The 13,644-nt window shown below is 41.9% G+C and overlaps 1 protein-coding gene across 1 annotated transcript in view; it reads left to right on the plus strand.

Annotated features, from left to right (window-relative positions):
- The window catches only part of LOC123515621 (protein pigeon-like), a 99,579-nt gene that overhangs the window by 26,854 nt on the left and 59,081 nt on the right, over nucleotides 1-13,644 (plus strand). The window contains exons 8-11 of the mRNA XM_045274411.1: nucleotides 5,488-5,655; nucleotides 6,737-6,896; nucleotides 9,163-9,293; nucleotides 9,604-9,795. Of these exons, the coding sequence (XP_045130346.1) occupies nucleotides 5,488-5,655; nucleotides 6,737-6,896; nucleotides 9,163-9,293; nucleotides 9,604-9,795 (651 nt within the window). The remainder of the gene's footprint in view (nucleotides 1-5,487; nucleotides 5,656-6,736; nucleotides 6,897-9,162; nucleotides 9,294-9,603; nucleotides 9,796-13,644) is intronic.

Below are 13,644 nucleotides of genomic sequence, written 5' to 3' on the forward strand. Positions count from 1 at the left end.
ATTCCATCTTCCCACTTTATATTCTTCATTTCTTCTAGATTTCTCTTCGTCTATCACCTTGAACTCCAAAACTGCATGATCACTCTTTGCTAAAGGGCACTCCACCCTCATCTCCTCAATGACCATTGGCTCTGTACTAAAGACCAAGTCCAGTCTTGACGATGCTCCCTCTCCTCCAAACCTAGTATCTTCTTTGACCCACTGAGTTAACACATTTTCCATTGCCAGTGTCAATAGTGTATTTCCCCATGTTGTCTCTGATCCTTCCATTGACCAGTCCTCCCAACACACCTCTTTACAATTAAAATCTCCCATCATTATAGTTCGTTCACAGCCACCCAACATTTCTTCCAGACATGTTCCTGTATCACTTATCATTTCTTCATATTCCTGTACTGACCATGCATTTGTCTTAGGTGGTACGTACACCACTATGTAGTGCCTCTTTTTTCCTTCATTAGTTTCTGCTCTGATCTTTAGCACTTCTGCCTTTCCCATACCTTTTTCACTTGATCCACCTTTATATCTTTTTTAACCAGCAACATCACTCCTCCTCCCATCTTACCTACTCTATTTCTTTTCCAAACGTTATATTTCCCTTCTCCAACCTTCATCAGGTCTTCTCCCTCTCTCAGTTTTGTTTCAGTAAGACCCACAATATCTGGGTTCTTGTCCCTCAAGTAATCGTTGAGTTCTAAAATCCCGATATCACTCCATTTATGTTGGAATACATTACATTTCGCTCATATGTAAGTTTCTTTAGTCCTTTCTTGCTGTACTTTTCTGGGTTATGAACCACTTCCTCAGTCTCATATCCAAGATTCTCCAGAAAAACTCTTTCTTCTCTTCTTCTGTCCTCTCTTCATTTTTTTCAAAGCCTCCTTTCTCAACTCATTTAACATTTCTCTTTCCTTTTCACCGAGATCTCTTCTCAACCAAATCTTCCTTGTTGTTTCCTGCTGGGCTAGCCTCCATGACTTCTCCACCAATTCATCTACATCCTTTTGTGACTTAAGTTTGATTCTTATTGGCCTCATACCTTCTCTTGTGAACTTTCCAATTCTATGGAAGTCCTCTATTTCTTGTACTAGGTCTTTTCCTCCTCTTGCACCACATTAATGATATTATTTATCACCTTTTTATGTTTTCTCTCTCTCCATTTTACTCGGTGTCTTATCCTCCTCCACACCAAATATCACCACACATCTCTTTTTGTCTACAGTTTCCCTCACCAATGTCTCATTTGACTTAATAACCTTCACCACTTTCTCAGCTATCTTCTCTTCTATGATCTGTTGATCTATAATTTCAGCAAGGCCCAAAGTTTTCTCCCTGACTCTTTGATTTCCTTTTCCAGACTTGCAACTTTGTAATTTACCTCCTTTCTTTCCACTTCCTGACTTTTTTCCATTCAGCCTGCTTCTCCATCACTTTTCCTAGAGATTCTCCACATTTTCGCAATTCACTTTAATTAGCTTAACTTCCTCTTTCAGTGCTGCATTTTCCTTCTTCATATCGGCACAGTCTCTTTTACATTGTCATAACTCGTTTCCAGGCCCTCATACTTTTCAAACAGTTTTCAATTTTACCTTCTAACTCCAGAATTTTCTTCACATAAGTGCTCTTCTCCATTATTCCTTGAAACCCTGTGAAGTCTGATTCCTCTTTCGAGTTCACGGCCGCCATGTTGCGCAGACGTAAACAAACCAGCTGATGGCTCAAACGCAGGCTACAGTTTATATTTACCTTCACTGGACATTATTTTGCTAATCAACAGTTAACATGACTATATGGAGACGGGACAAACATTACCAGCTCCTTTCCCACCTTGGTTACTCTTAGGTAACTGTAGAATTATAGATGATTGCTCTGGAGCTCAGCGACCACCTCCGCCATCGAATAACAAAGAAAATAATTATTAGATGTCCCGTGTGTGTGTGTGTGTGTGTGTGTTATCCTCGTGGCATGCGATAGCGAATTGATCTTGGCGGGGTCAAGGCAGTTTTGGCCAATGAGTGCTCAGATATTCCATGGTGTTCTCAGCGTCATGGTGGGGTTAAAGAATCTTGGATCCAGCTCCAGGACAGCGAGCTGGCAAATTCAAACCCAGAAAATAGATGTGGTTGTCGTTATGCAGATTTTTGGTCTAACTTTATATACACTTAACCCTCGGCAGGGTGCACGATAGCAATAAAATGCGATAGCCGAAGTCGTGATAGCTGAGGGTTGACTGTAGTACGTTAGACCGGAAATTCGTTTGCATTTAAGTGATGAAAATATAGGATTTGTGTCATAGGGTTGATCAGGGGAATTAAATTATAATGCTGTTTTGTTAATTTATTTGTAATGATAAGCTGTGGTTAGTTTAGGGAGGCGGTGACATAGTGGATAAGGTGGTGAGTGTGGGATTGGGCAGACGTCCACATGTAGGTTAAAATTCCACCACGTACCGCTTTGAAGCTATGCCATTTGTCAAGTGGTTTAAAGTTACCTACATTTCACTATGATACCCAGATTCTATTTAGGTGGTTACACCAAAGATGCACTTAGATGGTGATCTGGACACTAATATGGGTACCACAATAAATAAAACTGCCTGCACAACTAATGGGCAGAAGCTGAACAGCGCTTCTCACATATACTCTTCAAGTATGCTTACAAGTGCTGTAGGTCATAACATTAAAAAAAATAAGTTAAGTTGAAGTGTTCTGTCAAGGTACTTGGTCTCAGCCTTGCTCTCATGTGAAAACTACAAAAAAATCTTGAGAGCCCAGTAGTAAAGGCCACATAGCTGGAATCAGAGGAAGACTGCCTCCATCTGGTAAATTACACTGCGTTGTAGGAATGAACTCACACACATAGGATCCTGAGTGCAACACACCATCAATAGTGCCACTCCAGGGCACTGCTCTCACTTGAGCACCACATCATACCCTGTTTTGCCATGGCAGTACATTGCCCTGCCCCTACATATAGTTAACAGTGCTATTATCATTGTCAAACTTTTGCCTCCTTGATTCATATAGATGGTAACATCTCATTAACTTGTTCCTATTGTGATACTACAATATTATTAAGATAGAGTGCAGGGAAGTAATCTACACTCAAACCACGCTATGGAGTCACTTTGGGTGGGGCCAGAAAAGAGGACTTCCCGGCTACAGCATTGCCAAATCTCTCCCAGTACTAGGACAATTAAAAAGGATTAGAGATCTCTTTTAAGCCTACACCATCCCACCACCACCCACCCACCTCTCTCTCTCTCTCTCTCTCTCTCTCTCTCTCTCTCTCTCTCTCTCTCTCTCTCTCTCTCTCTCTCTCTCTCTCTCTCTCTCTCTCTCTCTCTCTCTCTCTCTCTCTCTCTCTCTCTCTCTCTCTCTCTCTCTCTCTCTCTCTCTCTCTCTCTCTCTCTCTCTCTGCATAATTTTGTAGAAAAGGGTAAAGAAAACTCCCAAAAACTTTCTAAATAATATAACATACCTATTCTGCTTTCGACTTATTTTCCACACCACCACTGAGGTATAAGTTAAGGTTCGTTTTTTTATATAGAGGTTTCCCCAGTAGGCCTAATCCTCTGTCTGAATTTAATCAGAAAATTCCTCATCTGAGCTTTCAGAAAGCGTGATGATGAAGGAATCCATAAAGTTATCTACTGCTATATCTTGTCTGGCGTCCTCATCTTGAAGCTGCTCAGCATGCCGCACTGCTTGCATCCAGTTTTGTGGTGTGATGTGACTCATGGTCTCTTTAAGAAGAGGTTTCAGCTCTGCCATTTTGAATGTGTTTCTCTGGGCAACATATGATTTCACTTGGCCCCAGATGAGTTCAATAGGGTTGTAATGGCAGTAGTAGGGCGGTAATCTGACAACTTCATGCCCTGCCTCCTCTGCAATTGTATCAATGTGATACTTATTGCCAGTGAAGTATGTCTTTGCCATTGCATAGAGCTCCCTTTTCAATAATTCATCACTGGGCTGAGCACCCTTGTTCACAAACCAGTCTTTTATATCGGCTTTTCTCCAGGTCGATGTTGGCTGTTTTTCCATCTTTACAGAATGGTAAGGGGCATTGTCCCTAACGATTATGGAGTTGGGTCTGATGTTGGGTAGCAACTGGTTTTTTAAACATTCTTCAAATACAGCAGAATTCATCTGATGGTGGTAGTCTCCATCGTTCTTAGCTTGAAAAACTAATTCTGCATTTTCAACAAAACCATCTTTTGTTCCTGCATGGAGAATAATCAGTCGATTTCCTTTTCCTGTTGGTGCCTGTATCCTGTTGCTTGTTGCGATGCAGTGTCTGTCCAGCATTCCCCTACGGTGTAATTCTGGTTAACCCAAGTCTCGTCCAGGTATACGATGTTCTTGGCAGGATGTTTGTGTCGGCGTATTTCCCATAAGAATTGCGTTCGAGCATTTGCAATGTCATTTCTTTCCATAAGGAATTTTTGCCCATCCACCTTTCCATATATGAATCCAATTTTCTTCAGAATCTTCCGTAGTGATTTGATACATCCACTGAATGATATATTTTCCTTCAATTCTTCTTGTATTTTCTGCAGTGTAGGGAGCTCCTTCCTTTCATAAAAACTTAATACAGTTCTTCTCACCACCTGTATATCAAAATCATCTATGTTTGTGACAGGTGTTTTGTGTTGCTTTTTCTTTGGCGACGAGAATTCTAGTGTGTCTAGCTCCACTTGAGTCATAGCAGCCTTGTGGAGTTGTGAGCAGATCCGCATGATTGTTCTCTTGCTGAATTTGGGGGCCTTTGCAGTTCGTTCAATTGCTTTACTTGCTTCTATTATAGGCCCTCTGTTTGCCTTTTCTTCTAAGAAGAACTTATATACGTTGTATATAAGTTCTTTCTCTCGGCTGTGTATTGGTCTACCAATTGTTATTTCCTTCCATCTTGATATGATGAATGAATGACCATGACAATACATTCATGCCACTACCTACCTGACAACCCGTAAAATGGCCAATCTAATGTATGTATACTAATTATTATCTATATTACAATACTACAGTGCATTCATAACACTACAAACCCTTATGGAATCTAAAAAAGTATTTAATGGGAATTAAAACATAAGAATAATTAGTAAATAGGTGACGATTTACACAGTGGTGATGTGTTTTGCGGCTGATTTAAAGTGACTCCATAGCGTAGTAGTAGTATAGCTTAGAGAGGGCCTGTGAAATAGAAGAGTGGAGGTCTGGGTCACTTTTCTTTACAGTACACTTGTCTAATTTGATACACATGCTTGCCTATAAATTCTTATTTAACTCCATTTCTGCATTTCTGACCACAAATCTTAAACTGAGTGTCCTTGATGTTTCCAGTAATGTTGTAAGCGTGACATCTGTTTTATTAATTTAAGAAAGCATTTTATCATGGGAATTAGTACCCAAGGCATAAGTGTACTGTATACATTCATGATGCAGTTATTATGAAGAATATAATCAGCCACTGTCCACGGTGCAGCTGAATGTTCCCCTGGAGTTGTCTGGGCTGGAACATTCCCCACTGGACCTGAGTGGGGACTACCGGGACCAGGGGCTGCTCCACTCTGTAGGGGACGCATGGCTGGACCTGCGTGTGGTCACCTCACCCTCTGGTGCTGTCTGCATCTGTCACCACTACATCTACAAGGTGATTCTTGTTCACGTACCTAAGTAGTGTGATTTATTATGTCTTGCAATGATGGAAGTACAGGCAACCCCGCTTAACGAAGGGGTTACGTTCCTGAAAACCCTTCATTCAGCGAAATTTCATTAAGTGAACTGACTATAACAAGTTTAACCCCTGACGTGAACTTCCATTGAGAGTAAACAAAGTGAGAGTGCATCATAGTACAATGAAAGGTTTAATGAAAGTAAAAATTATGAAGTTAAACATTTAGGCAGTTTAATTTAAATCATTATAATGTACACTAATGTATGTATGTACGTAACTTTATAATGTTGATGATCTTAAATTTATGAAGGGAGGGAGAGTGAAATGGGAAAGACACTAACCGGCAACCTGTGGAATGTAAGCAAAGGGCGCATCTTTGTATCACATACAAAACTTATGTACCACATTTCCACAAGGCTTTCAATTTTATTTATTGTTGTCACGAGTTCAGGTGGTTCTTTTAGCTTGCAAGGAAGATACGGTCTCACCAGCCTTCTTAATAGAGTCTGCTGACTTATAGTAGAGACAGTAGATGGAGTCAAGATGGTGGCGAGCAATGCTTTTAGTTTTCTCGCCTCTTGTGTCTGTGAATAATATCCAGCTTCACTTCAAGAGTAAGAGACTTCCTGGTCTTCTTAGCAACACTAGGCGACATTGCAGGGCGTTTTGGTGGTAAGTTGAGTGAGAGAAGACAAGCTGCTGCTGATGCTGTTATTGTTTTGAACAGGGGGAGTGAGTGGTGCGCATGTTGTCCATGAGAGGCGCTGGTGTATTCAAAAGCCTGTTGGCTTGCGTGATACAGCGGGGCTTTAAAATATAGAAATTCTACCCCCCGTGCTCTCTCTCTCTCTCTCTCTCTCTCTCTCTCTCTCTCTCTCTCTCTCTCTCTCTCTCTCTCTCTCTCTCTCTCTCTCTCTCTCTCTCTCTCTCTCTCTCTCTCTCTCTCTCTCTCTCGTTATGATGTAAAGTGTCAATAATGAAACAATAGTGGTTATAGTGTGTATGTTCTCAGATAATCAATTTTTTTCTTAGTTTTAATGAACTTGTGTGTTTGTAGTCACGGTTGGCAGAGACACCAGCAGATCCTGAGAGCTGTGCAGTGTACTTGGCTTACTCAGTGACGCTGCTGCACCATGGCTGTGTACTGCACACTGTGGTGCCAGGGGTGCCCTGGGGACATGCCCACTCTGCTCTGCCCACATACTCTCTGTTTGGAGGTATGTGATGGACTGGAGTTTATTTTTTTCAATATTATTTGTAGCAAACACATGATCTTTCTCTTTTAAAATACATATGTTTGTGTTTTTCCATGTATATTCTTGTCCATTAGTGTTTTTGTTAACTATAAACTGACACCTATGAATTAGTAAAGCTATAGATGTCACTACTAGGTAAATACAACTAGGTAGATATATACATTTATTAGAATCTAAAAATAGCAATAAATAAATCTTTTATCAAGTCGTCTTAATTAAGCAAATGTATCCACCTACCTGATTGTATAGGTTATCTTTTTTTTTTTTTTTTTTTTTTTTTTTTTTTTACGTAGGGAAGAGGGGCAAGGGCAAAAAAACGAAAGTTAGAAAAAGGCCCACTTGAGTGCTGGCTCTCCAAAGACTTCAAAAAGTGCCAAAACCGTCAGCCAGAATTAGGGGAGCAAATGCTTTGATACCTCCCTCTTAAAAGAAGACAAGTTGTAGGAATTTGGAAATACAGATGCAGGGAGGGAGTTCCAGAGTTTACCAGTGAAAGGGAGGAATGATTGAGCATACTGGTTAACTCTTGCATTAGAGAGTTGGACAGAATAGGGATGAGAGGAAGAAGAAAGCCTTGTGCAGCGTGGCCGCAGGAGGAGGGGGAGGCATGCAGTTAGCAAGATCAGTAGAACAGTTACCATGAAAATAGCGATAAAATATAGAAAGGGATGCAACATTTCGGCGGTGAGAAAGAGACTGAAGACAGTTAGTCAGAGGAGGGGAGTTGATGAGACGAAGAGCTTTCAATTCCACCCTATCAAGCAAAGCTGTGTGACTGGAACCCCCCCAAACATGCGAAGAGTACTCCATACAGGGACGGATAAGGCCCTTATACAGAGTAAGCAGTTGGAGGGGCGAGAAAAACTGTCAGAGACGCCTCAGAACACCTAATTTCATAGAAGCTGTTTTAGCAAGAGATGAGATGTGAAGTTTCCAGTTAAGATTATGAGCAAAGGACAGACCGAGGATATTCATTGTGGAAGAGGGAGACAGTTGAGTGTCATTGAAGAAGAAGGGATAGTTGTCTGGAAGGTTGTGTCGAGTTGATAGATGGAGGAATTGAGTTTTTGAGGCATTGAAAACTACTACATTTTCTCTGCCCCAATCGGAAATCTTAGAAAGATCGGAAGTCAGGCGTTCCGTGGCGTCCCCGCGTGATCTGTTGATTTCCTGAAGGGTTGGACGTCTCTGAAAGAATGTGGAAAGATGTAGGGTGGTATCATCAGCATAGGAGTGGATAGGGCAAGAAGTTTGGTTAAGAAGGTCATTAATGAATAATAGAAACAGAACCCTGAGGAACACCACTATTAATAGGTTTAGGAGAAGAACAGTAGCCGTCTACCACAGCAGCAATAGAGCGGTCGGAAAGGAAACTTGAGATAAAGTTGCAGAGAGAAGGATAGAAGCCGTAGGAGGGCAGTTTTGAAATCAAAGCTTTATGCCAGACTCTATCAAAACCTTTTGATATGTCTAATGCAACAGCAAAAGTTTCACCGAAATCTCTAAAAGAGGATGACCAAGACTCAGTAAGGAAAGCCAGAAGATCACCAGTAGAGCAACCTTGACGGAAGCCATACTGGCAATCAGACAGAAGATTGTGAAGTGATAGATGTTTGAGAATCTTCCTATTCAGGATAGATTCAAAAACTTTAGACAAGCAAGAGATTAAAGCTATAGGACGGTAGTTTGAGGGGTTAGAACAGTCACCCTTTTTAGGAACAGGCTGAATGTAGGCAAACTTCCAGCAGGAAGGAAAGGTACAAGTCGATAGACAAAGTTGGAAGAGTTTGGCCAGGCAAGGTGCAAGCACAGAAGCACAGTTTTAGAGAATAATAGGAGGGACCCCATCAGGTCCATAAGCCTTCCGAGGCAGCTGAGGTGTGGTGTTAGCAGTGAAGGCCTCTCTACCTTGAGTGAGAGAGGGCAGCTGGTGTGCAAGTCAGTGTTAGGTCCAGGGACACTGGAGTGTCTCACCCATCTAGTCAATAAGCATGTTGTTACTCTTATAGCAATGGTTTAAATGCTGTTTTGTGGGCTTCCTGCAGTAATAGTGATTCATCTATGTGTATTTCTGAGGTATCCTTTGGTGAAGCAATTGGTTGCCAGCATATTGAGCATCATCATGGCCATCCTGTCAGGCTGTATGGCAGTCGATTAATTTGTTAAATGGCAAATTTAAGTTTTTTTTCTGAAGTCATGTGATAATGGTTGATTGCTCCTCACCCAGAGCACTACCTGTTGGTCATCGTGCCAGGCGTCTGCATGCACATGCTAGACATGGGTTTGGATCACATGCCCAACAACCACATTGTGACCACTCCACCCCCTCAGCTCTTACCCAATGCACACCTCTTCCAGGTGAGACCAGTGGCTGCTTCAATTTGAGTAGTATCAATCTCTCTAACTTTTTTCTGCTTTTTTATGATGTGAACTAGTCTAAGACACATTTGAGAACTAAACTAGCAATCCTAATTGGAACGTGTTTGTTTGTGTGTGTGGCTTGTTTACTCTTCTCATAAAAAATAATAAATTTCAGACTTAACAAGAATACATTAAAAGTCATTAGTATGCTTGTTAGAGACTGTATAGTTTTGTCTGTCACTTTTGGTGTGTTAGCAGAGACAGCATTGTTTTCTTTGTTACTTTGGTGTGTTGTGTTTGGCTGCAGATTGTGAGTGGCAAGGTGCTGTCTGGCCGCAGCATCACCTTCGTGGACGGTGTGAACCAGATGACGGTGGAGGTGAGGGTGACCAAGGAGTCTCTCTTCTCCCTCTTCAAAAGCTCCACCATCCTCAGCACTCGCCTGGCTATACTGCATCTGGCGGCAGTGCACGACAAGGACCACGACCTGTCCCGTAAGGTGAGTCATAAATTTCCCTAGTGGATTTCTTGGACCACTTGTATATATCTGAACTTGCATGTACTACTGGAAAAACTTTAAACTCTGTGATGGAAATGAAAAACGGTGTATGATTTTTTTCTTTTTCTCCATCTCTCTTCAAGATGAACACTTTCCTCTGCTTTCAAAATAGTTCACTAGTTTTTAGCTTTTTCTTTGAAGTGTTTCTTACAGTTTTCCCAGTCATTGCAGACCATGCATATATGTAGACCTGGACTTCCATTGGTCAAGATACTGTTTTACAAGTGACTGGATGAATTCTTTACGTATCATCATGCCAGGTTTTGTAAATAAGGAAGTGGATATATTTCTTATGTAAGAGAGGCAGTGGTCAAGGGCAACAAAAAGCAAACAAACAATAAAAGATGAGAGATTAAAAGGAACATTAAAGTCAGAGTATGTGTCTTGAAATCTTGAAAAAGTTAATCATAGGAAGGAAGAAAGATATAAGTCAGCAAGGAGTGCCAGAGTTTACCAGAGAAAGGAATGAAGCTACTATAGTAGATAATTCTTTCACAAGAAAGGTGGGCAGAATAAGGATGAAAGGAGAAAGTGTTGTGCATTGAGGCTGTAGGAGTGGACACATGCACTTGGCAAGATCAGGAGAGCAGTTAGCTATAAGCACCCCTAGTACTGCACGATTTGTGTACATGTGAGCAAGATCCTGATATTTGTAATGAGTGCACTTGGATTCTTCACATGTTTCTATCTTTCATGTTTTCTAAGTAAGGGAGTGAGTGGATTTAGGTCAGTATTGGCAGTCTGGTCACTACTTATGGATGCTTGATTGAAGACTGACATACAGGGCTGTCTATGTTTGGCCAGTGTTGCATTCTCAGGGCCATCCTTCCTTCAGCACCTGTTTTTCATACTGGATATTATAAGTAGTAATTGTCTATGTTGCAGGAATTAACATATGAGAGGTTACAGGAAATCGGACGGTGGAGTAGTGGATAAGGTGGTGAGCATGAGATCGGGCAGATGTCCACGCTTAGGTTCAAATCCCACCACATACCGCTTTGAAGCTATGCCATTTGTTGAGTGTTTTAAAGTTACCTACATGTCACCATGATACCCAGGTTCTAGGTGGTAACATCAAAGATGCACTTGGATGGTGATATGGGCCCTAATATGGGTACCACTATAAATAAAATTGCCTGCGCCACAAATGGTTGGAAGCCTAACAGTGCTTCTCACATATACTCTCAAAGTATGCCTACAGACGCTATAGGCCATAACGTAAAAAAAACACAAAAAACACACACGCACACAACACTCCCTCCTTAGAACATAGGAACATAGCTAAAACAGGCAGGTGGCATTATCAAATGCAAAGTACTTAACATAGGTAGAGATAACCAACACAATAAGTACACAATAAGCCACAAAGTTCTGTTAGGTTCATGATTTGCAAAAAAATTTAGGAGTTATAGTTAGCTCTTATCTTGGTCCAAGAAAAGAATGCATAGAAGCAAGAAGTAAGGTTCTTTGAATATGGTATTAGGAGGAATTTTTTGGAGTGTTAAAAGCAGAAGTCACAAAGTAATATTAAAGTTATATTTGGCGCTGGTCAGACCAAGAAGGTGGTGGTGTAGTGGATAAGGTGGTGAGCATGGGACCAGGCAGACGTCCACACATAAGTTTGAATCCTACCACATACTGCTTTGAAGCTATGCCATTTGTTGAGTGTTTTAAAGTTACCTACATGTCACCATGATATCCATGTTCTAGTGGTTACACCGAAGATGCACTTGGGCCTTAATATGGGTACCACTATAAATAAAATTGGCTGTGCCTTTAATGGGTAGAAGCTGAACAGCGCTTCACACATATACTCTACAAGTATACTTACAGGCACTATAGTCCATAACATAAAAATAGAAAAATAAATTTAAAAAAAATTTAGAATATGCTGAACACTGTTGGTCCAACACATTACAGGAAGGATATGAGAGATTGCAGCCAGAGAAGCCCTGGCCGTCAGTCATTGCATACAGTGCCACTTTATTGGTGTTAATTGTGGCCTCTTTATGCTCGTTGGCTGATGAGCTGAGGGGCAAGAGCAAAGCCTGTGCGATCCCAGTGACCGTTGCATCAGAAGTCTTAGTGAGCCGCTCCAGGACTGGCACTTTTGTTAAAAACTGAGGCATCCCCAATACCCCATGGCCTGTCTTTGTGTACAGAGCAGCATTGGGGATGTCTCGTGTCAGATGTAGAGCCTTTTTTAGGAACATTCTTATTTCCAAATCATATCTATTTAAAGTGCATTTGCTTGTTTTGACCATGACATGTTGGTTCAGTTGTTTTGGCACAACAGTGTTATTTAATGCCCTAAAATTTTTTTGTGGTTATCTGAAGCAAGACAAGTTCCTCACATGGGCTACCAGGGCCCGCCTAGGCTCAGTGCGGCCCATGGCTAGCCCCACATCCAGGCCGAGATACTTGTATGTTTCTCCGGGCTTCATCACTCAGCCTTCTGTCACTGGCATTGAAGATGGAGGGGTTGACCAACTACCTCTTCCTCTTTCCGTCCCCGATGATGTTGACAGTGTCACATTTTGAATGGCTCAGTTTCAGCCCCAACCTCCCAGCCTCAACAACCTGCACATCGATTGAGGCCTATAAGGCCTAAAGGCTCCAGGGGGTGGATGCTGTTAATGCCACTTCATTCACATAGGTGATTTAATTTAGGGGTATACCGGCCAGATGCTCCCCTATGTTGATTGGCAATGAGGAGAGTGCCCAGTCTAGTGTGATGTTAAAGAGGTAGGGCGACAGGGATCACCCTGGAGCACTCCTCTAGTGAAGTTAATATCATCCCTTAGTATGTTAACGCTTGCTTTAGAATATAAGTTGATAATAAGCTTAGTGAGCACTGGTGAAAAACTTCACCCCCTGGTCATGGCCACCAAGGATGGTTGGCTCACTGAGTCAAAGGCTTTTTTGAAATCTATGAAGGCTACAGAGAGGTTCTTGAAATGGGCCGTGGCATCTTGTATCAGTTTTTTGAATGAGAAGGATGTTGGCTGCTACACCCTCCTTGGGCCCAAAGCCTTTCTGCTATGCAGGCAAGGGCAACACTGCCATGAGATGTGCTGCAATAATTTTGTTAAAGAGCCTGAGAAGAACTGATGTTATCATGATTGGGCAGAAGTCACTAGGCTCCTTAGCTTCAGGCATCTTTTGGATAAGTGTTGTTCATCCCTTGGCCCAACTCCAAGGGACTTCTTTTAGGAGCAGGAGGCCGTTGAAACCCCATTCTAGCTTCCTTATGTCGAATGTATGGATACACTCAAGTGCCCTGCCTTCCAGTCCAGGGGTTGTGTCTGCCTTCATGGATCTTATAACAAACCTTATTTCCTCCTCAGTTGTTAGGCCAGTGACATTTAGAGTAGGCCTTATAGCAGCTGGTGTTCTCATCCCATTAAAAAATATGTTTTTAGAAGAGGCCTTCCCAGAAGGCGGGATGGTGGGTGGACTGTCAGAAATAACTGAGTATTTCCCTGACAGCCCAGCCTCTTTCTTTATGCCATATAATCTGCACTAATCTATGTTGCCTTCTTTTAATATCCTGATTTGTCTGACTCACTGGGCTGCCCCTTCCCAGAGGTATATATGTATAAGCACTTGATGGGCACCACTTAGTGCTCCACCTCGCCAATGCAGGCAGGGACGGAAAGTCCAAGGGTTAATGACAACTGCTGCATGCTAGCGTGGACTTCCTCCTCAGACATAATGTGAGGAGGTGGTTGGGGACTGTTGGAGACAGAACACCCATTTAAAGGTGGAATGATAGGAAAGCCAGATGTT

Source organism: Portunus trituberculatus, chromosome 39 (genome assembly GCF_017591435.1).
Source record: "Portunus trituberculatus isolate SZX2019 chromosome 39, ASM1759143v1, whole genome shotgun sequence".
NCBI lineage: Eukaryota > Metazoa > Arthropoda > Malacostraca > Decapoda > Portunidae > Portunus > Portunus trituberculatus.